Source organism: Eublepharis macularius, chromosome 6 (genome assembly GCF_028583425.1).
Source record: "Eublepharis macularius isolate TG4126 chromosome 6, MPM_Emac_v1.0, whole genome shotgun sequence".
Classification (NCBI taxonomy): domain Eukaryota; kingdom Metazoa; phylum Chordata; class Lepidosauria; order Squamata; family Eublepharidae; genus Eublepharis; species Eublepharis macularius.
In genome coordinates this window covers 59,723,906-59,748,605 of record NC_072795.1, presented here as the reverse complement: position 1 = coordinate 59,748,605, position 24,700 = coordinate 59,723,906, and the positions used below count along the sequence as shown (strand labels likewise).

The 24,700-nt window shown below is 39.7% G+C and overlaps 1 protein-coding gene across 1 annotated transcript; it reads right to left on the bottom strand.

Annotated features, from left to right (window-relative positions):
• Window positions 1–1,341: 1,341 nt before the first annotated feature.
• On the bottom strand, window positions 1,342–24,024 carry MSL2 (MSL complex subunit 2). The gene is made up of 2 exons (XM_054983456.1): window positions 23,454–24,024; window positions 1,342–5,895 (listed from the first exon to the last, which is right to left on the bottom strand). The coding sequence occupies exons 1-2, from the start codon at window positions 23,596–23,598 to the stop codon at window positions 4,322–4,324; spliced, it is 1,719 nt and encodes a 572-aa protein (XP_054839431.1). The 5' UTR covers window positions 23,599–24,024; the 3' UTR covers window positions 1,342–4,321.
• Between the last annotated feature and the right edge of the window lie 676 nt (window positions 24,025–24,700).

The following is a 24,700-nucleotide window of genomic DNA, read 5'->3' as shown; positions in this document are numbered from 1 at the left end:
TATCCATGCTTCTTCAACCTGATTCCCAAAACCTTATGAAAAGCCATATAATTTAATATTCATTTTTGTCTGGTATTTCTTGCCAATGCAGTTGTGCTGGCTAGTTACTCATGCCCAAATATAAACAAAATTATGTAATCCATGGATGAAGTCAATGAAGAAATCACTGAACAGGTCTATATATTCCCCAACAAATTAGACTTTAAGAATAGGGACCTGTGTGCTGCTGCTTTACCCAATTCCTAGTTCTACAGGCAGGAATTCTAGGTATAATGTTACAGAGACTAGACTATTCAAATGAAACATACTTTTCATCCACCCTGAGTTACTCTGGTTAGGGCTGACTATAATTCCAAATAAAAATTTTTAGATATTATTCTAAACATTCTTCTAAGCAAATGTGTCTTTTATTTACTTTCATGTTATCCACAGTAGCAAACAATAACCAAAGAAGAGATATTCCATGAGGGCACAGAGCTATAAGCAACAAAGGAAAAGTGCTTTGTTTCCAGGTAGAGTTTTGCATGCATATACAACATGTACAGTCTTACTGACCCTTTTTTAATGTTACAAACCTGCACTAAAAATTGAATCTGAAATTTACCACCTAGTTACCTAGGATCATGATGTTTGTAGCTGTTTTAATGAAAACTTTTCCTGCTCCTGAGGACCAATGTTTCAATCTCATCCTATCAGAGCAGAGTCCTCCTTGCTTTCCTGAATGGCAGCCATTTCTGTAGTGCAGTGCAAATATTATTTGCTCACTCACTATATAGTTCAGATAGCTGATACAAGTAGCAGCTGTCCAATCAGGGTACTGGTGTGGAAAAGCATTTCTGCTGTACTTTAAAGAAAATCTCTATTTAAAAAGTGCTTAAATTTCTAAAGAAATTTTTGTGTTCAGCACCCTCAACAAAAAAAAAATTGATGTGGAACTTCAGAAAGGATCCCCTTGTTTCTTCTGGCAAATTAGTAAAAAACCACTTCCTTGCTTAAGCAGAATATGACCTTAACAGTAGAGGGAGGCAGTTATGAGGGTGCACCATGTTCTTGCAACTTCCTTCTCCTCTGATTCGTTGAATATTGCAGTCAGAATAGCATAGGAAATCTGAATGCCAAAGTAGAGGGGGATGAGACCACTGATTTCAGACAATCCTCTTCGAACCAGCATACTAGCCCTCTCCACTACTTTATTAATTTTTAATATGAAAGAGAAAAAACTTTTAAAAAGGCAACTGAAAGGATAATTCTGCTTTAGAACAACATATCCAGAGCATTTAACTGTACCCCAAACTTTCCCTGGGAAGTTCACAAAATGAAAATGAAAAGCTAACATTTATTAATCAGCTCAAATTTTAATACACAGTTTAAGAATGTGGCAGTGCAGGAGGAAACTAGTTTTTAAAACAAACCTGAATTCACCACTAGCAAATACATTAAAGATCTGGAATCTCTAATAAGTGGTTCCAAAGAACAGTTGAGTTTAATCATCAGCTACTAGATTGATGTTTTGTGCAGCTGTATAGAGATATTAAAATTGAAATTATTCCCATATTATGGGAGGCACACTCATGACATACTGGAGCTCCATAACTGTACTAGCAGCAACCTCAGAAAAATTTAACAGTTCAACAGACATCTAGATAATACCCAGGCCATGAGAACATCACACCAGGTTTTTCTTTGATCAGTCTCCTTACAGGTATCAAAAAAAAATCAGATTTATACTAGCAAGGTTAGAACACTGAAGTAGATAACGGCAGATCCCATTTGGTCCACACAAAATTACATACATATTTAACCAATTATGTTTTAATAGGACATAATAAACCTTAAAATTAAAGCATATAAATTTCAAGAGCCTGGGATGGCAAAAAAGACAAGAATACTAAAGAGCATTTTCCACCATTTACTCTCATTATCAAAAATATTTTTCAACTCTTCTTGCAAAACAGAAACAAAAAGTACATACTGAACACTTACATCACATTCTTCTTCCTATGGCTTTAACCCCCTCCCCCACCCTGCCCTACCCACAGAAAAGACAGGGGGAAAACAAACCAAAAAGCCAACAAAATGCTATTTGACCACATTCACATAAAATGACACCATGGTACACTACAGAACAAAAAGGAGGCATCATCCAATTGGTGTCCAAAACCTTTTGCTTACTTTGCAGACCTATTAATCATCACTATACATGCTTTGTGCCAAATCCAAATGTGTCTAATGTCAAATTCATTGGCAACATTCAGTTAACAGTTAGATGGCAAATTTAAGGAATTTCAGGAACTGTGACACTGCATCTCTTTAGATGAGCTAATTAAATATTGCCCTAAATTAGGATGCTGTCCTATAAATAGCAGGGTAATCATTTCTATTCTAGTCAGTCCATAGTTTATGCAAGTAATTTAGATACTACACACACACCATCAAAAAGTAGGATTAACAAAAATTAGTATACTTTAAACTTCACAGTTCTGTCTCGATGGTATAACTAGAAACAAAGTAATATTGGAATCCTGTACACAGAGAATGGAGTAATTCCTTCAGAGAACAAGTATATCCCACAACCATGCCAATCTCTGCTAGGCATACCATTTGCTGTTGTTGCATGCCAGGCAATTCCAATCAAGGCCATCTTGCATATACACTGCTACATGTCATGTACACCACTACAACTGATTCTTTTAGAGGGCCCCAAAACAAGCAGGAATGAAACCATTCTCAGGAGTGGATAGATGAGAAAAAGCAAATGCTGAAGGAGAAAAAGTAGAAGGGCCCCAAGCTGATAATGAATGTTTGACCATGTTGGAGCATGCCTGCAACTGCAGCAGCATACCAGAATATGCTATATTTTAGCCTGATAGAAGCTTCTCTACTCTTTGTATTCCAGACATGCAAGATTGCAACCTAAATTTGCACCAAGAGGGAAGCATCTATTCTAAAAAATTATGAATACAAGTACCCAGCCAGTACTCCAGACGTCTGTCTGGAACCAACCATGGACACAAAACATCAAATACTGTAGAGTGCCCACCCACAATGAAAAGAACTCACTTATTGCTTTAAAAAATCACAGTATGAAATAGTTCTAGAATGGCCAAGCTACCTAATCTCAAAAGACAATTTTTGCCTGTGTATATTCAGGGAATTAAGATATCATTACCCATAGATATTACTGTGCAAGTACATCCTATGGAAGTTTCTGTTAACCCAAAGTAAGATTTTGATGGTACATCCCTAAACAGAGTTACTCCCTTCCAAGACCAATTTAGAAGTGTGTAGCTCTGTTTAATGCTAATCTTGTACTGCAAAACTAGCAAATGCTATATAAAAGGCTATATGGAGTATTAACTTTTTAACTAGCATCACCATGTTAATTTTATTATTTCCAAGTAAGGATTAAACTTCATTTACATCCCTTACTAATCTCAGTGAAAAATGCGTAAGAATAGACTTTGGGTTTCCCTCCACTCCAACTAAAATGAAACATATACCCCAGATAACTCTGACATGAAAACTAAATTGCTTTTATTTTGAAGCCTTGCAACATAAAGTGTTAATACTGTGGCATGAAATACATGAGAGGCATCCATCTCTAGAGTATGAAAATAGAATTAACAGTTTTAGAAGGAGGAGGCTTCATGACAAACGCACTTTATTTTCAAACTGTTATTCAGAAGAAAAGATTGTATTTGAAAACCCTGAGAGCTGAGGTTCAAAGTTCTTTTGTTGAAAAGTTGCACACTAGTTGGGCAATTATAGTAATTATCATTTTAATGTAAAATTTCTTTTGAACAAATTTTAAGTACTAAGTTACTAATTTCTCTGTCCAAAAATAATATGGTATTGAAGGCTGTTTTCTGACATTTTAAAAAAGATTCCCAATATGGTGCAATTCATGTACAATACTAAGTAACCTGGATACATTATAAATGAGCACAACTGTAATGGACTGACTAGAAACCATTTTGCATATGTAACCAATCTCTGATTAAGCACAAAGCATGAACTGGTACAACAAGGTCAGTATTTTCCAAAAAAGTCAATCTGTATTAAAAAATCATTTACATTAGCATTTGATCTGAAACTATGAGGTGCTGTAAGAACTAAAGACAGTTTCAGGGTAACTCCGCAATTACCGTCAAACTATTTCCCAGACACTAACACACAACATAGCAATGAAAAACACTTGATACAAGTGATCTATATGTAGGAGCTCTGGCAGGTTAAACAGAACCATAGCTGCCTTCAAAATTGTAGCAGTCCCCCTACCAAAGGGTGAGGGGAGAGGGGAGAAAGACAAAAGAAGAATGACTCAGCAGTCATATCTCATGTCTATCGCTTCATCCAAGTTCTTATCATCATTTGTACTGGCAGCTAAAAATGTCGTTACTGGTGACCCTGTCATATTAATTACACTGGTACTTGTGCTGGCATTGCGCACAGCAATGCTTGTTACATTAATGCCCAAAGTAAGCCTAGTCTGCTCCAAGGCTTTTTCTGGCACTGCAAATGCCTCCAGTTTTTTCTCCCCATTAGCCATATATGAATTTTGGCAGCCACGGCATATGCAGTCTAAGCAGGCTTTACGGTTTGAGTAGCAAGGACATCGTTGGCCACGGCATGTAAGAACACTTGGATTTTGGGTGGCTCGGCCACATTTACACCCCTTCTTTTCTTGCTGCTTTTTATACACAGTTTTTGTTGGACTTCCTGGCACGACGTGACTGCTAGCTTTTGATTTGTCTTTTGTTTTCAGCATTCCTGATTTAGATTTTGGGCGAGATTTCTTGGCAGTATGGTCTAGATTCTTTTTCATGCTCTTATTCGGTAAGAGTACAGTTTTGCCTATTTTAGGAGCAGTGCCTCCATTGGGTACAGTTGCTATAGGCTGCAGAGACATCTTAGCTTCCTGTTTCACCATTACTGGAGCTGAGGCTCCCAACGTTGGGCCACAAAGGATACTGGAAATTGGAAGAGGTTGAACCTTTTCGCTGTCACTTTCCGATCGCGATCGCTTTCTATTTAATTTAACTACCTTAGGTGTTGCAGCTGTACATGAAATCCCATGAGGTGAAGAACCCAATGACATGTACACACTATGACTCGGAAGTGTGGGGGGAAGCTGCAAAAAAGGACCATTTGATAAACTGGTTTCCAACCCATGCTGCAGATTAGGACTGCAGACATCTGTGTTAGTCTCTAAGCTCCTCAGTACTTCCTCAACACTAAGCAAAAGAGGATCGCCTGGTTTTATGTCTTCACTGAAACTGCAGATATCTGCACACAAGTCACTAGGGGAAACAGTATCACAGATGGGCTGCAGACTGCTAGAAATATCTTCAGTTTTCATGTACTGTCCAGGGCTACATACATCAACTGAATGTTCATGTTCAGGGGAAGGAATATTTCCTCCAAGTTTATCTGCTGATAGCCCATTACAACTGGGCAACCCATTAATAACAAAGCCTTTTGCATCTGAGTCACATGTGCTTTCGGGTACAGAAGAGTTACTAACTGGAGGTTCATTATTATGCTCCGAAGTTGAAGGTGATGGGGAATATGTCAGACACAATGCTAAGCCTTCATCAGACACCTTTTCTGCATCTTCATGGAGTGGGGAACCATCTTTGAGCAAAGTCAAAAGATCTGGAGAGCTGTCCACAGCTTGTTTAATATCTCGTGCCAGTGGTGTTTGTGTTATGTACTCGCATAGTTTTTTATAGCAGTTAACTAGAATGCTTAGCTGTTTATTTTCTTCAAACTGCTCATAGTCCTTGCACCAACTACATGATGGTTTCATCATCATTTTCTTGCCTTTACAGGTTTTGCAGACATAATGTTGACATGTGGAGTTGGTGGGTGCAATTGGATCTTGCAGCAGATTTCCTAAGAGGAAAAAAGAAGAGTATTATAAAAACTCAATGGAGACTTGAATTGCAATTCGACCCTGATTATCTAATGGTATTAGACCTTGATTATCTAATGTTTACGCTTAATATCTGTAAATACTGCCCATGAAACCATCATGTTTGACACCAGAATGGACTTTTAGAGAGTAAACCAAAATGATGCCGATCAGTTTAATGTACTGGCTATGAAATATCCGCAATACAAAAAGTTCTTTCATTCTTACCATTCCATCATGTTCATTTCGAAACTGTTACTATTAGTGCAAGGTCCAGGAAATTGTTACTACAGAAAGTGTTGGACCAATTTTACAGAGATCTTGCAATTATCACCAACTGACATTGATCCAAGGCTCTTCTTATGTGCTCTCTAGTATTAGTACGAAGCAAATGCGACCATTTTTCTCAACAAGTTTAAGCTGTCTAACAAGATCAAAATATTACATTAATTTAACAGTTATAATTCTTTTAATATATTCCTGCTGCAGCAACTTATCTTCACTGCTAAATTTAATATATTTAAATAAAGAAACCAAAGGGCTAATCTGCTGGGGTTGTCAAGACACGAAACTAACAGAGGTGGTTTGTCACTGAAAAGGCACCAAAAACTATCAAGAGAAGTTTCTTGCAATAGGCAAGAAAGAAACAATCTCCAACCTTAACTACTCGCTTAAGTAGCTGGGGCTGGAACACAGAAACAAATCAAAATCCTGTATGCCAGGAAAAAAAATCTTTCCTCAAAACATACTAGAAAAGTAGCTACCTATTTGACAAAACTAAATAGTATTTCAAAGAGAAGAAGAGCAACTAGAAAGTGTGGGAAAAGAGTATACAGATTCAATGACAACAGGAAGCCAAGCAACAAAATGACTAAAGAAACAAAATTTCTTAGTAATCTGCAATACATAACCAAACTGCTACTATAATCACAAAAGTAGTATGGAGAATTTTAATAACAACAACAACAACAACAACCGATTTATATATCGCCCTTCAGGACAAAGTATGTCATTGTTATCCCCACAACAAAACACCCTGTGAGGTGGGTTGGGCTGAGAGAGCTCCAGAGAGCTGTGACTAGCCCAAGGTCACCCCAGCTGCTTCAAGTGGAGGAGTGGGGAATCAAACCCCAGCTCTCCAGATTAGAGTCCCACACTCAACCACTACACCAAACTGGCTTTTTTGTCCAATTTTGTCACAGCTATAAATGCTATGCTTCATGTTTCTAAAACATCACAGGTCAAACTGAAGCAGTTCAAAGTCAATGCAATAATCAATAGTTCAAAATATTGAACTGCAAAAACAATGCTTAATAAGTAATAAGGGTTTTTAAGATTATACTTCATTACAATTAACAGTTACCTTGATCAAATATAGAAGCCCATTTAAGTATCATCAATTTTTGCAAACAAAGCAATTTAGGAAAATCTTATAGGGTACATATTGTGGTCAGAGAGACAACTGAGACATCAGATTAAAGCATAGAGGATACAGATTTGTATTTTGCTTGCTTATTCCAAGTATTAGAAAATGTAAAAATAAACGCAGCATTTAAACCCTCTGTAACCTCCAGCCTCCAGATCCTCAGGTTAAATGCAACTGAAATGGGTCCTTTTGAGCCTTCTGCAGCAGCGTTATAGAAAGTTTATGAATATTCCAACTGTTCCAAAACTTAACACACAGAAAACCTAGGCTGTTGATGGGAGTGGGCTAAGCAGAAAAGAACAGACACAACTAGCAAAGTAGCAACTGCTATCCTGTCACAACCATATGTATAGGGGTAGGATACATTAATAATAACAACATTCAATTTATATACCACCCTTCAGGACAACTTAATGCCCACTCAGAGCGGTTTACAAAGTATGTTATTATTATCTCCACAACAATACTCACCCTGTGAGGTGGGTGGTGGTGAGAGAGCTCCTAGAAGCTGTAACGGACCCAAGGTCACCCAGCTGGCTTCAGGTGGAGGAGTGAGGAATCAAATCCGGTTTTCCAGATTAGAGTCCCGCGCTCTTAACCACTACACCAAACCGGCTCTCAGTAATTACTCATGTATTAGAAATACATGAGTAATAGGAACTGGGTTATATGTGACAGAGAAGGAACACATACACCAAACTCTCCCATGAGAAACGTTATTTCCTCAGCATGCCAATATTCTCTTCAGACCAGGGTGGATAAAAATCAGTGATTTTTTTTAAAAAATCAAAAACGGATTTTTTTATTTAAATCGGATTTTTTAAATAAAATGCTTTTTGAGGAAAATATATTACCATCCAAAGGTTATTCCATCATGAAAAAAATTAGTTTTTAATTATGTAGAATAAGGCTGTATATGTTTAATTTTTTTGGTAAATAAATTCCATTAATCCATTCACAATGTCATGCTCTTCCAGAGGTTTTTGGAAGATTATTGGGCAGTTTCTCTGCCTACAAGATATTATCACAGATGCTTGGTTTTGCAGTTCTCAAAACTGAATTTGTGTCAGCTCAGCAGAGATCACATGCCTCTTCTTCACAGCAAAAATGTTATAACATGAACACAGTTGAGAAAAAGACCTTAATCCTATTGTTCTACAAACCTATGAAGACAGAATCAACCCCTTCAGTGCTAAGTTTCAAGAAGTTCAGTGAATAGAAACAATCTTTTTCTGATTGTTTGGAGTGGAATAGATCTGCACAAGAAGAAACTAAGTGTGAGGAGGGAGGGGCAAGCAGTACAAAATTTAAGTGAAACTTTTTGAGCACAATACTGCACAAGTCTTTGGATCTTTTGTGTGTATGACCTGAGGTTTATCACATTCTTTCCTTGGAGGAAAAAACCTATAATGGCAGCAGGCCGTAAAAGAGACCCAGTTTGGGAATACTTTAATGAAGTTCCTTTACCTATCGGTAAGGCAGGCATCTACTTGCATATTAAAGTTATACCAGCAAGAATTAGTCTTTATGTAGAAAACTATGATTTAAATCAAGCCTTAATGACTAGTGATTTAAATCATGATTTAAATCAGTTTGATTTAAATCAAATCCACCCTGGTTCAGACACAGGAAGAATTGTGAGCAAACCAATATTCTATTCTGCTAGGTGAGGAATCTAAGACAGCCATCACTATGAACTAGGCACAAAGAGGTTATGATACTGGCGATCTGTCTTGAGAAAGGATTCCTATAAAGGCAACAGGAAGGGAATGAAGAAATGGAGTGGGCTGGTATAGACAGAGCTTGATGGCAGACAAAGAAACACCGCTGAAGCTGGAGAGCTCCTCAGAGATGTCCCTATCTTTCATACCAGACTCAGAATCATCCAAGTAAAGACTCCAGAACCAGTTCTGGATATATATTCAGAGAAGAGACTGCCCTGGTTGCATGGTTCTTCTTATGGGCCGCTGTGATTTGCAAAGAAACATGAGAGTAAGATGAGGTGTTTTGAGATGCCTGAATAGTGCACGGAGGGGGGAGAACTAGGGGGAAATTTTGAACCAGATGTCTACCTGAGATGTTTTTTGCCTCTTGCTTTTTCCTTGCTTTGCTGGGCAATTCCCCTTGCTACAAAATGTTTGACTAAGCTGTTAACCCCTGATGATACCTCACTGTCTTCAGATGCTGGGCGGAACAACTGGCTTGAGAGGGTCTCTACCAACTTATTCCTGCTATGTAGAAACCTGCTGTCCGTCTGCTTGTTCCGTAATCTGCCAGCTAACCTGGGCTGTGCAGCTCTTTCAGCACAAAAGTCTGCCTGCTACCATTATCTGATCCTGAGTTGGAGGAGCTGAGGCTCACCTCTCCTTTAGAGTTATGCTGCCTCAGATTGGTTGGCCATGCAATTAGATAGGTCTCTCCTGCATTGTAGCTTAGGGATCATGACTTCTAAATCCCTATCAGAGAAGATACTGCTGCTTCTGAGGCTTCTAATGCGGTCCAACATCAGTGACTAGAACTGTGCACAACATTCAAAATGAGGCCACAACATAGACCTGTGCAGGGGTATTACAATACTTGACATGTCAAATTCCTTTCCTAATAATCCCCAATAAGGAATTTTCCCTCTTTATCACTGCCATGCACTGATTTGACATTTTCATTTATCTATCCACTACAAACCCAAGATCTCTTTCCCTCTCAGTTTCTGGTAGTTCAGACCTCTTTAGAGTATATTTACAGTTACGATGTTTTTTGTTCCAATGTGCATCACCTTACACTTACCTACACTGAACTTCATATGCCACATTGTTACTACTCACCCTACTTAGAGAGATCTTCGTAAGACTCTTTACAATCTGCCTTGGTTTTTACCATCATGAATAATTTAGTGTAATTCAGTAAACAAGGCAGTTCCTGTCTTTTTTGCAGAGAAGGCAGGGGGGATCATTTTTCAAACAAACTCCTCCAAATTTGCAACTTAGCCCAACATAGACAAACTGAAGCAAAGGAATGGAATCCCCCCCACCCTCAAAGCCAAAGTGAAGCAAATGGACCAACAGTGTTCTTTGTTTCAGCTTTGTTTGGGTGGAATGTACATGATCCTCTGGTGTGTTGTTGGTCCTCTTGCTTCACTTTGTTCTGGGGGGATTCCATTCCGTGTTTCAGTTTGGTTCTGTTGGGCTTTCTCTGGGATAAGCTCAGGGAGTGTGCCTCCTTGGCCATGGCAACCCTGCCCTAGTGTGTTTCTGCAGTGGGAGCCAGCTTTGACTTTTTCCGTTAGGAACAATGGAGTGGCTGGGGGCACCTTCTTTGGAAGCCCATAAAATTGGCCCTGAGGGTCCAATCTTCCTGAAACTTGGGAGGTCTTTAAAGGACAGTCAGGAGTACATTTCCTGCAAATTTGGTGAAGTTTGATTTAAAAATGACCTCCCAAACCCACAGATAAACTTCTCCAATATAGTCAAACTGAATTAGAGAATCAGTTTGGTATTCCCAGAATACCAAATCTGGATTTCCCAATTTTGGGGGGGATGCACACCCCTAGTTTTCAGTGTTATAAAGCTTAACTCAATACCCACTGATAGTTCCATTGTGATAATATGAGACTGTTTCTGTTAAAAGATCCACTCTTGTTTACTACAGAAGTTGTTTTCTGTTTTCAGCAATTATTCATTCCTACATCAGATGGCAAAAACTAAGATTCAGATGCAACTGTAGCATATGCTGCAGCAGTATGCAGTTTTCTCAAGGAATAAATATATTCACAATTTTATGTGAAAAAACTAAGGCATTCATATTTTCAATTTGAATTTTCCTCCAAATTTTCAATTTTTCCATGTCTTGAATATTTCTGGGTATTTTACATCTCTGTATAAGAATAAAACTGTAGATAGGGCTCACAACAGAGCTGAACATGACTATAAAGGAAGGGAGCAGCCTTGCTAGTATTCACCATTTATAAAAGTAATGGCTAGATGACCTGTGCTCCTTGAACTGAAGTTATTGTGTGCAGTGCACACACATGCATATATACATATCAAAAGTTCCCCACAAGATATGGACATGGATACTTTGCAATACCTATATCCCAAAAATACTTTCCATTTTTAATTTCTGTTATGCTCTTCCAACACCATTAACAGCAATGAATATATACTATGGGAAAAGCATCATATTTTCTCCAAGTATAAAATGCACTTTGAGTGCTAGGAAAATAAGTTACTTCCACTACTGAATATCAACCTTAATACATACAATTATGTAGTACAAATAAGAAACAAATTAGTATTTACTACACAAAAAACTGATAAGTCTTTGTACACACTTTCCAACTTTTTTGCTTCTTTATGTTTGCCGTGTTTAGATGTGCTTAGATGTCTTCAATAATATAACAAAGATAGCTTTTGAAATTCACTTTGTACATGTAACAAACACCATTCAAGCATCCCTAAGTCTTAAGCTCCAATCTCAACCAAATTCTTCATGCAATACCATGCATCCTGAACAGATGCCCAAGGATTAGCACTTCCCCACTCTAGTGTTATTTGATTATCTGAAACCTAACAGCTATTCTCTCATCTTGGACTTTGTTCAGTACCAAGCTAACATCATAAAAATTTTGTGTGTGGATGAAGAGTCCTTGTTAAAAAAAAAAAGTGAGAGTTAGGTATAGGGCAACAAACTAAAAACACCGTTTGCCTATTTTACTTTAAACAGTTGTCATCAATATACTTAATTCTCACTTTGGCCCATCTGTGGATACTGTGGATCTGTGGATTAAATCTGTAAATTAGGACCATAAACAGACAAGACGGTTCTTTCTACAAAACTGAAAAAGCCCTCCAAGTTTAGAGAAAAATCTGAAATCTAAAAAAAATGCATGGGAAGGAGGGAAGGTTAAAAAATTGAAAATGATAAAAAGGAGCACGTGCAGCTTTAAGAAACAGATGCCCTCAGCAGCTGTTGCTAGGAATCACAACAATATTCAAGCCTTGGTTTCTCTCAGGAAAAAGCAAGGGGAGGAGGATGGGAAGGGGCCCTTCCTAGGGCTGTTTTGGCCAGCAACTGAGGATTCACTGGGGCCAGGCCCAGCAGCAGCCACCAGGCTACTCATCAATATGTGGTTTGCATGACTCACCTGGGCCTGGCCACTGTCTACTGTTTAACAGCAGCCATCCCATGATAGCCACTATGAAGTAGTGGTTAGAGTTTCCAATGAGGATTTAGAAGATCCAGGTTTGAATCCACACTGTGCTGTGGAAGTTGAATGGGTCACACGCACTCAGCCTAACCTACTTCAGGGTTATGATGATGTATGATGTTGTGATGAAGAATGATGTAAAGTGCTTTGGGTCCCCATTGTGGAGAAAAACGAGATATAAATAAAGTAAATAAATAAATATAGTTGACAATGGGGTGCACCTAAAATGGAGGTGGGTGGGCAGGCAGGAAAGAAAGGAGGATGCAGGAAAAGATGAGGATATAAGGGCTGCCAGGGGAAGGGAAGGAATAGTTGGGAGGGAATAGAGGAGAAAGTGAGATGCCTCCTCGCAAGGCCTTGCTGATTCCCCACTGCACAACGGGCTCAGGCACTATCTGTACTGAACAATTTAACCAGAGTTTTCACAGGAAGAGGCTGACAGGAACAGGAAAGGAGGGAAAGCTGAAGGCAAGGGGGCAGAGAAAGGTATGTTGACTGATGATGGGGGAAAGGGAAGGAAGCGGGAAAGGGAGAGAGGCTATGAGGGCTTTCAGGGACGGAAGAGAGGAAACAGTTCTGAGAATCTGTCTCAGTACTAAGAATTATGCCCAAGTGAATCTCTTTAATAAAAATCATCTCCTCCATATTTATTACTGAATTTTTAGTAACAATGGTAGCAAGTATAGATAATTCTCTCCATATTGGAGTGTTCAACTTGCTTCTTTTGAAGTCAGTAACACAATGACGTGAGGAAGGAAAGTACTGGGAACATTCTTATATGGAAGGCAACGTGCCTATTGTCCTTTACAATGTTCTTTATGCAACAGCTCATTCTCTTATTTTTGTGACTTTTTTCCAGTGCTTTATTTTAGTATGATTTTTTTATTTTATAAGGATTGTTTCAAGAAATTAAAAAAGAGTGGATATCTTTGACAATACAACATAAGGCAAGCCCAGCAGTTTCAAAGTTGTAATTAAAGTTTTGCAGATAATTATCTCTAGGAATTGTACTGATCCACACTGCGTAATCTACCTTGAGTCTCAGTCAGAAAGCGGACTATAAATAATGTAACTAAATAAATAAAATTGTGCAAGAGAGTACCTTTATGTTTTCATTTGCAATGGGGGCAGGGAGAATAATATCAAATACATATAATACACTGAATTAAAATCAAGTTATGAATTTACCTAATTGACTGTGCAGGACAAATCACAACCAGAATTAAGAAACGTGTGCCCCCCCCCACATGATAGAAGGAATCCTATAATCACCAATCAAAGATGCAGAACTAACAAGTAATGCATGTGGATGAGGTATCCTAGTGACCCCTGTGAATGAGAGTTAAATTATGTTCAAACAAATGAGTGGACAACTATATCCACTGCATATCATCCACAGTTCTTTGGCAATGCCATTCTAAGCAGAGTTACACCCTTCTAAGATCATTTATGTTAACTGTCTCAGAAGAATATAACTCTGTTTTGGATGGCACTGTAAGTGTGCTAAGGATAGAGTGTCAATAGTTTTCAGTGCCTTGTTTTTATCTTAAAAACAAATAATATAAGGGAAGAACATGACATTTTCTTTAAATTTTTACATGTATTATTCCAATGGTTGTGTTGGAGGAGTTTTATAGATACCAAGGACTTACAACCCTGCCTCCCTCCAAAGTGAGTTCTAGATCAAATCAAGCCTGAATTGTCCCTAGAAGCTAAAATGATGAAACTGAGGTCACTGCACTTTGGTCACAACATGAGGAGATTCACTGGAAAAGAAAGTAATGCTAGGAAAGCTGAAAGAGCAGTAGGAAAAGAGGAGATGGATTGACTTAATAAAGGGAGCCACAGCTTTCAGTTTGAGGGACATGAGCAAAGCTATTAATGATAGGACATTAGGGCCCATTAGGGTTGCCATATCAGAAGTAACTTGACAGCACATAACGCTTTCCAATGAGGACCCAAAGCAGTTCACAAAAATTTTCTTCTTTCCTCCATTTTATGATGACAACCTGTGAAATAGGTTAGGCTGAGAAAATGTAACTGACCTAAAGTCAGACAGGGATTTGAACCTGAGTCTCCCTGACACTGTAACCACTATATCATAGAAAGCTTTGAATCCGTTTGAATATAACATATTTTCCTTGACAAATCTTTCCATTCAAGTATTTTTTGTAATTAGGACATAAAACATAAGATTTAAAACATTTGTTTACTAAATATATCTCAGAACAAATGTGCTAAATCAGATCACACTGTTTAGGGTACAAATAATTTTCCAATTCTATTTTTTTTTTAATCTCCATTACTGTTCTCTACTTCTGTCTCATTGTTGCTTCAGATATTTTCCAACAAACTATTGGTAACTAAAGACTCATATACCTCAACTCAGTGCATAATGAATTTAAGATGCTACTAAGCATCTAACTTAACACACCTGGCAATTTTAAAGGTATTTAATTTGTACCTTTTGAAGAGAGGCAATTTTCACTATTATAATTTTCAGTGATAAAATGAATGAGGGAATAGAAATAACTACAGTAACTTGTGTTTTTACAAATACTGCAGCTTGAACTGTTTCAACTTATGACCTGTCTCACTGCTTTCAGCAATTCTAAGCACAAATGGTCTTCTGACATCAAATATGTAGCTGTTGCATATGCAGAAATGCTTAATTGTATACTTCTCAGCAATTTAGAAGACAACACTTTATGAAGGCAACAGAAAGGTATGCTACATGCAAAACAGTAACTGGACTACACAGATTCAGGCCTAACACTGAAGTATGTAGATACCAGGGAAAACAAAATTCTTGGCAGAATAAAAGCAGGTGGGAAACATACAGAGAAAGTAAAAAACCCAAAAAATTTCACCAGGAAACTAAAAAGTAACTTACAAGATAGGCCCTACCTGGGACATAGATTCATCTGTACCACCTGCCCTGTTTTGGGATGTATTCATAGTTCAGGAATACAAAAACTTCAAATACATATTTCACATGTTCATTCTATTACATTTCAATTTTTGAAACACCAGAAGTACAGTTTACAATTATAACAAATATCTATGCTACATCAGCATAAAACAAGTTTCCATCTATTACCTTTGACTAACAAAATATCAGCTAGGAGGAAAGGAGGAAAGCACAAAATTATTCAAAACAGTCTAAAGCAGAACTCAAAACTTTATCATATTGTAATTGCAAATACTGGCCACAAGAAAGACAATTTAACCTTAAAATGTGCATCTTATAACAGCAGGCCTTGATAATTTTTTTTGCTTTAAAAGTCAGCCCAAAATTTTAGGATTCAGACTCAAATTTGGTTATGTATGATCATATTGTCTAATTATTTCTACCACAGAAAATACTCAGTGCCACAATGAATTTTCTTTCAGGTGGGTAGCCGTGTTAATCTGCAGCAGAACAGCAAGATTTGGATCCAGTTTCACCTTAAAAACCCAAAGCAAAGGATGTTTTATGTCAACACGTTAAATCTGATCCATTATCTGTTAGCAAAGAATACAAGTTTATTATAACAAGTGTGGAACTCATGAGGACTCACATGGGAGACAAAATCTCATCCCCAACTTGCCAGTCCCTATATCCTTCCCTCTTGCAGCAGCTTCAGTTTGCTCCCCCTTGTGTTAACTCATTCAATTACCGGTTCTGCCTAGACACCTGCCCAATCACCCTGCCCATCCCCTCATCTACCAGCCCAATTGCCTCCTCCACTTTACAAGTTTGCCAAGCTACCCAAGATGTCACCCTTTTTATGACAGAGGACTTCTTCATTACATTTAAAAAGACCCCCTCCCTTTTTTATTTTTCATATTTTTCTGCAAACCTGGGGGTTTCTGAGTAGAAACATACTCTAGCCGTGACTAGCTTCCTCGTGTGGATTTTTGATCTGTGTTGTGGAACCATCCATCACTATTAGATATTACTAGGTAACATCATAGTGTTTACTGTAATACTGTGAGATTTTGCAATAGTACAGTCAGCATTCTCCATTTGTGGGCAATTTTAACCCCTAATTGTTTTTTTTTAATCAAACTTTAGGGGTCTTCTGAAAACCTAGGTGTTCTTCTAGGGTTGCAGGAAAATCCCCCTTACATGGTCCCATTTTGAAGATTTTTGATCTGCATTTTAGGGCAGATATTGGCTAGAGTTGCTGCATCATAATGGTTAAATGGATGGACTGCAAATCAGCACTCTGCTGGTTGGAAACCCACTCCTGCCATGAGCTCAACAGGTGGCCATGGATAAGTCACTCATCCCAGCCCCAGCTGAATTACGGGTATAATACGAATGCTAACTTTGTTCACCACTGAGTGGGGCATCTATCTAGAAGAGCGGTATATATTATTATTATTTATCTTTGAATGTAGGAGCCAGCTCAAAAATTTAAAAACAAATTATTACAGCTATAATACAAAGAACACTGCACAAACATATTCTTAATAAATAATGCTAATTTTTACAAACAGAATTCTAAATTCTTAAACTGTTTCTACTGGTTTTTTCCCCACCAGATTTCTATTAAATAAGTAGCAGGTCTAATTGCACCCATCTCTGTGACCCTTAATAAAGCCAAAGTTCTGGGTGTGGGAGACAGTACTTTGGTTTCTCCAGAGCCACATTCAGAACCAGCAGCGACAGTCAGAGGGATCAAGGTTGAACCCCTTCAGGGCAGCTGCGATTTTTTCCATCCTGCACACTCAATCTTGCATTTTCTCACTTTCTTTCTCCATGCTATCCAAGATGTGGATGGTGGTAGTGGTGAAATGTCATTGTGATCCTGTCAATATGGATGACCTTCAGGGAGAGAACCAGGCTGAAGAGGGGAGCTGTAAAATTGGCCAGGATGCTCATGGGGGAGGGGAGGTATATTGCTCACAGCTGGGGCTAGACTGAGGTGAGAGCAGGCAGGAAAGAACAGAGCTGGGTAAACAGCTCAGAGATCCCACAAGAAAAGGGGAAGAAGGAAATAAGAGAAATTTTGAGCACCACAGGCCAAGTCTGCTGTTTTATCCATAATACATACCTAGGACTGCAGCCTCCCCATGGCCCTCCATTTCAAATCATACCATTTGAGCATTTCTGCTGTTTGCCAAGGAAACACAGCCCTGAAGTGAGCCCCACCTGTCTCCACTTCTCATCTTTCACAAAAGTGCAGCCTGAAAGGCAGCATCGCCAGCTACTTCAAATCACTTCTCACTTCACCCTGGTGCTATTCTGCCTCAGTTCTGCACCATGCAACAGCCTGAGGTTGTAGCCACAGGGCCTTCACATTTTTGGGACAGACATGGGAGTCTGTGTATGGTAACTGTGCCTGTTTGTGACCCTCAGCTACTAGGAAGCCATATTTCCCTATATGGCTTCCTTCACTGGCTCCTACACCTTTTCTTTTCAGCAACTTTCTGAGAAGAGCTGTCTTCTCTGCTATACTTGTTCCTGAACCCAAGCAGACCATTGGAGAAGGAGGGCTTTGGAGCACCAGGCACCACAAGCTAATTTTAAGTTGCAACTGCAATCTGGTATTCTGATTTGCCAAGAACAGTTCTAGTGCCATATTTTACTTATTTTCTACATTTATACTTCACCTTTCTCCCCAATGGGGACCCAAGGTGGCTTAAATAATTCTCCTTTCCACTGTTCTCACAACAACCGTGTGAGGTAGGTTAGGCCAAGAGTGTGTGACTGGCCCAAGGTCACCCAGTGAACTTCCATGGCAGAGTGGGGATTTGAACCTGTCTCTCCCAGATCCTATGCCACCACTAACTACTACACTATGCTGGCTCTGCATCAGAATTAGATATATTATTTTCTTAAAGTCAACTGTTCAATGTTTATTTAAGACCACTAGGCGTATTTTATGTACCATCTACATGTTATTGACACCCAGGTCTCCTCTCTTTCATTCAGAAAGTCTTATTTTTTTCTCACTACTCTATTCAGGTTGTATAAACTCAATAATTCAATCCCTTGCATCTTTAGCTTAAGGATCTCAACCAGCAGTGAAAGCTTCTGCCTGAAACAATGGTGAACTGCTGCTAGATAGTGCAGAAATACTGTACTAGATGAACTATAGCCAGACCCTGCATAAGGAAGCTAAAAATGCAAACTCAATCTGGCAAGAAAGTTAATCCCACGTCCCCACTTCATTTTCTACAGTGCTTTCACAACATGAAAATTGATCAGCCTAATACACATTCAGTTGGCTTTCAAGACTACTGGGAGTAAGTAGCTCTTCTCTGAAGATGTACAGATAACTACTAGCAATCAGAAAGTGTATTGTGACATGAAGCCACTGTGTGTAAGCAACTTTTCAAATACTACTAATATTTAATTCAAATAGAGACCACTGAACAGAGAAGTCTAGATGCTTTAAAAAATAAAAAATCAATCATACTTTGTTTTCAAGTTTTGTTCAAAAGTCAAATAACATGGTAAAGAGTTAATTTGAACAAGAGAAAATTTTGGTTTCAACATCTGAAATTAATGGGAAGGAAAAAGTAAATTTACATACACTAATAACATAACAACAAACAGTTGTTAGATCTCTTCCTTGTAAAATCAAATCTAACTGAAGTCTGACACCTAACACAAAAGATTTTCTGTATGTTTCATTCTAAGTCAGCAAGGCTTATAGACTAACTAAATTACTTCAGGTCCTTCTGCACAGACAAATTTTCACTGTAAAATGAAGTATTTTCAATGTACTGGAAAACATCCAATCTCTCTTACAATTCATGCTCAAAAGAAAAACTTATTTATTTATATTTACCTTTATCATACTACCTTTCCACCTAAATAGGATCCCCATGGTGGCAAACATTAGGCATTAGAGTATTTAAAACATTAAAGCAAAATTTAAAATGTGTATATGAAATGTAACAATATAATAACATATAGAGCTACAAACACAACCAGAGAGGAGGAGCAATAAGAGACTGGGGGTACACCAAACCAAACAAAGTCTTCACTTGCTGGCAAAAGTCAATGACGGAGGCAGACAGACAAGTCACCCTGGGGAGGGAGTTCCAAAGTTTTGGTGCTACAACCAAGAAAGCCCTTTCTCAGGTTCTCACCTGTCTTGCCCAAGGCCTCCAAAAATGACCAGGGAGTGGTTGTGGAGGCTGATTATTAGAAGCATCTACTTTAAATGGGGAAAACTATTCCAAACTGCTCCCTTTCTACCAGCAGGGAAAAGCATAAGGGAAGGCAGCAGAATCAAAGAGTCTTCTTCCCAGTATGATCTGAAAAAAATCTGAAGTTCTGCACACTACCAGTGATAAGGAAAATAAAGATGTAGAAGAACCCATACACACAAATTCTTGTTCCTGCAGACCTGAAAGATCCTTGCACCTTGCACAGTGAGATGATATTCATCTCAAAGCATGCATACTTACATATTAAGATGCACTTATCAGCTTGCTATATCAAAAACAGAGGAGGGAATTCTCAGGAATGAAAATATAGTATGAGTTACAAAATAGGTAGTTAACTCAACTGTTTCTCTCCTCATTCCACAGGGGAATGAGGGAAGGAAATCCAGAGAGAAGGAAATCCACTAGTAGAATACCCTTCCTTAAACAGACCTACCAAAGCTCCATGGTACCTGCATTTTGAGGGCGTACGGACCAAAGATGTTTCAATCACACCAGTTAATTTAGGAATGTATGTAAAAATGCCCTGACATGGAAATCCCAGGTAAGCCTGATCTTGTCAGATCTTTGAAACGAAATATGGTTGGCCTTGGTTAATAATTGGATGGGAGACCTGCAAGGAAGACAAAGGGATGCTATGCATTGGCAGGCAATGGCAAACCACCTCTGTTAGTCTCTTGCCTTGAAAACCCCAGCAGGGGTCATAATAAGTCAGCTATGACTCGACAGCACTTTCCACCACCATTTAAGGAATGTTTGTGTTCTATCTATTTTCAACTTCTTTCCATTTCAAAAGTTGATCTCCACGTGGAAGGAGAGGGACTATCAATCTTCACAGGGTTAAAGAAGACTTAGTAGAAGCAATAAAGCACATGAATGCTACAAGTTAAATCTAACTAATAATCTTGGAATTATATGGCAGGTAAACTGACTTACTAAAAAACATAGTAAACACAATGATACAGGTAGTCAGACAACTTGGAAAGAATCAAACTAAACCATGATCCAGCTAAAATAACTAAAACTAAAGTCTAATTGCACCTTACAGATTAACAACATTTATTTCAGTGTGATAAACAAACACTGTGTAGTCTATAAGGTGCCACTGGACTTTTGTGCTACTTCGCTACAATGGGCTAACATGACTACTCCTTTACAACCAGTTAAACAAAAGTACTTCATGCCCACTAGCTTCAGTGAGCAGGCTATAAAGGTGACAAATCAATTCATACTGTCTCACAAATAGAAGTTAGTAAGTGATATTACAGCTGTTACAGAATAAAATTTGATTTCAGAAAGGTCACTCAATCCTTTAGAGTACAATAAAATATTGCTTTTAAAAATCCATTTCAAATCAGTTATCAACAAAAATAATTAAAGCATAAGCTACAACTAGGGTTCATGTCAAGTGTAAAGGAATTCTTTTATGACCCCTAGTCTAAAGACCTATGTATGAACATTATTGAAGCTGCCCCATCACACAGAAGGCAAAAGCTTTTCTTTGTAAGCAGATTCCTTCTGATACAGTTTAAAACTCTTAACACTGCAGGTCAGAAAGCCCTATAGAAAGGAAAGAATGTTAATAATATCTCTCTTATTTTCACCTTGTACTCAAGAATTAACCTTGGATAAGCAGTCTTTCGGGAAGATACCCAATACTCCTGTGTGGCATGAGACAGTTAGCATGTTTATATTACAGAGAGATTCTATTATCCTGTCAATCAGGCCTGTTTTGGTGCCCTGTCTCCTGAAAAATTTGATTCTGAAGAATAGTTTGTATTTAGTTTTGCATAACAATTTTATCTTGTATTCTGTAAACAATTAGCTTTGCAAGTATATAAGATCCTTTGCTATGGCTTATCTTTATGCTTATGTCCTAACAAGGCATAGCATCTGGGTTTTAATTCATGAAATAAAGCTCATATTTCTTCATTGATCACAGTTTGGTGTCTTAATTAATGGAGAACGACAGCTGTTAGGGAAAATAAAATTAAAGTAGAGTACTTTTTAAAAAAATTCAATAACATCAAGCTTGTTAGCCTCCATGCTAGAACTGACATAACATACTAACATAATACACTACCTAGAAGAACAAGCTGTGATCCGGTATAGTATGAAAGCCACAATTTTTCAGCTCAGCCACCTGAGTAACCCAAATTCTCCCTAGAAGCTGAAATGACAAAACTGAGGCTATCATACTTTGTTCACATCATAAGAAGACAACATTCTCTGGAAAAGTCAATAATGCTAGGAAAAGTGAAAGGCAGTAGGAAAAGAGGAAGAAAGACCTAAAACAAGATGGTTTGACCCTATAAAAGAAGCCACATCCTCCAGTTTGCAAGATCAGAACAAATCTGTTAATGGGAGAATATTTTGGAGGTCTTTCACTTATAGAGTCACCATAGGTCAGAGGTGACTTGATGGCACATAACCACACACCTGAGCATGCCTACTTTTTACAGCAAACCTTAAACACTGCTCTAGTTGTATGTGTTCTTACATTACATTAAAAGTATTCATCTGGCATTATAAAATTAATGGAGAATGTGCTTTGTCCCAGCATTACCAAATATGGGTTTGCACACCATCATATTGTTTTGGTCAGACAGGTGTACAATTAAGAGGCAGACAGTATTTGAATTTGCCATCTCGAGCAATGTGTTTTGAGCCAACCTTGCTAATAAATTCCAAAAATTAGTGTTTTTATCTTAAATGGATCCTTTTGCTAAGTCAGTGATTGACCTCCTTCTAAGGAAAAAAGTGGAGGGGAGCAGTCCTCAGCTTATCTAACACCGCTTCCTATTTTCTTTCTGAGCAAACAATCCCACTCTTTCACACAGTGTTTTCCAATTTTTAGAAGCTAAACCTATTCACCAACACAAGTTTCTTCATGAGGTGATGGGGGTGGGGGGAGTGTCACACGGCTACTTCAAGCAACTCAACCAACATGCTGTGTGTGTTGTGCCATCAAGCTGCCTCTAACCTATGACAACCCTATGAATGAAAGACCTTCAAAATGTCCTATCATTAACAGACTTGCTCATTTCTAAAAGTGTTTAACACAGAATACTCACTGATCACTACACTAGTCTGTGACACAAGTTCTTCCTGATCTGATCATCAAAACAAACAGAGCAGCATTAAAGGAATTACCTTATTTCTCTTTATGTTCTGTCCACCACACAACACTTTGCTTGATATTCTATTATGGGCTCCTACCAATGTAATTTTATTTACAAGAAACACCTCCCCACGTGAACGACTACCAACATAGTTTAAACAACACAGGGTTATCAGATCTATTACCTGCGTGTAACTTAACATATTACTAAAGAGCGAAATTCTACTGGGAAGATGTATTAATAAATTAACTCAAGCTAAAGTTCTTAAAAGCTAAAATCTGGTACTAGACATTTACAAGGTGAGTTTAGGTCGAGTTTAATGGTCTACCTGAAATTTACTGCATTCGTTCAAGCAGCAAACAAGTTCCTCTGCCGAGCAGTTTCAAAAGCAGGGCGGGCGAAAGGGCAGGGAAAAAGTTTCGAACTCCCCAGAGGAAGCCGCGAGCCCTACGGGGCGTGCGCCTCTCTGCTCGCAAGGTCTACAGTAAGGGAAGGCGGCTTCGCTCCCTGCCCATTTCAGTGGGTGTAGCGAGCGCGACGAGGGACGGCCGAACCGACTGGCGGGAGGAGGCGGGTGCCGGCTCGTCCGCGGCCCAGAACAATAGAAAGCGTCTCACTCACCGCACACACAGCAAGAGAGCGACTGCCGGAAGTAGGGCAGCAGCTTGCCGATCTCGGCCAAGCACTGCGGATCCTCTCCGGGGCCGTAGTTGAGCACCAGGCGACTGGCGGAGATGTACAAGGCTGTGGCATTCACCGGGTTCATCGCAGACGCTGGCGGCCGACGGCTCCGGGCTGAGAAGAAAGCGCGGCTCCGCGCCCGGGCAGAGCAGGCCGAGGGGCGGCTGCGCTCCTAGCCCCGCATCGAGGCGCCGTCACGGCCAGGGCCGCAGCCGGGCCTGCTCTCCCTCCCCTTCCCAGCCTTCTCCCTTCGCGGCGGCCCGAGCGGCTAAGCCAGGCGGCGGGCCATGCCGGCCTCGCTCCCTCGCCCTCCCAAGTGGCTCAGGCGGAGGGAGGGCCCCGCATGGGAGACGGAGGGGGGCGGCGGCAGGATCCGCGAAGCCAGCGCAGGGCGACGGGCCGAGCCCGGCTCTGATAGGGGCGGGGGGAGGCGGCTACACCCGGAGTTTCAGCGGCGGAGCCGCATCACCACGCGACGCCCGGGGCCTCTTCCGCGGGGCCAATAGCCTCCCCTCTCCCGGCTGCTCTCCGCGCAGGAATCGGCCGCCGCACGCCCAGCCCCAATGTCAATAGCAACCGTTAGATCCAACCGTCACTGCGCAGCCATCGCCGCGGTCGCCTCGGCTCACCAGTGCGCATGCGCGGCCATTCCCTTCCCTCCTCGCACCCCCCCCCCCCTTGTGTTTAGCCGAGCTCCCGAGTCGCTTCTCCCGAGAGAGCGAAAGAGCGCGCACAGGGCGGGGCTCTGGCGGGGCTGCGCCCTCTCTAGGCCTAGGCTGCGAGTGACGCTGCTGCGTAGAGGAGACGGCTTGTTCCGCGGAGCCGAAGCCTCAGCGCTCGCAAAGCAACTCCCGTCATGCCGGCGATTCACAAACTTGCCCGGTGCAACGACTTGCAGCGGCTGGAGTGTGCTTCGAATGCTAGAATTATGACTCATTTAAAAAAGAGAGAGAATAAGTATATGTAGAATGTCTGCTCTTCGCCTCTGAGGAACCAATACGAACGCGGAGACACAGGGACTAGATTGATTGATCCGGGACATTGCTTAACAGACTTCGTTGATTGGGATAATTCTGTAGCCGAAATGCGTAATCTAGTCTCTGATCCACAATCCAGAATAACACCACGCAGTCTTGCCTGTAACAGATATATAATGTACATTGTAGCTATACAGTCCGAGCCTGTGC

Excerpts from the sequence above, each read along its gene's own strand:
- MSL2 (XM_054983456.1), bottom strand. The coding sequence starts at position 23,598 with ATGAACCCGGTGAATGCCACAGCCTTGTACATCTCCGCCAGTCGCCTG. Across the intron at positions 5,896-23,453 it reads GCTCTCTTGCTGTGTGTGCG|GAAATCTGCTGCAAGATCCA; the intron begins GTGAGTGAGACG and ends TTTTCCTCTTAG.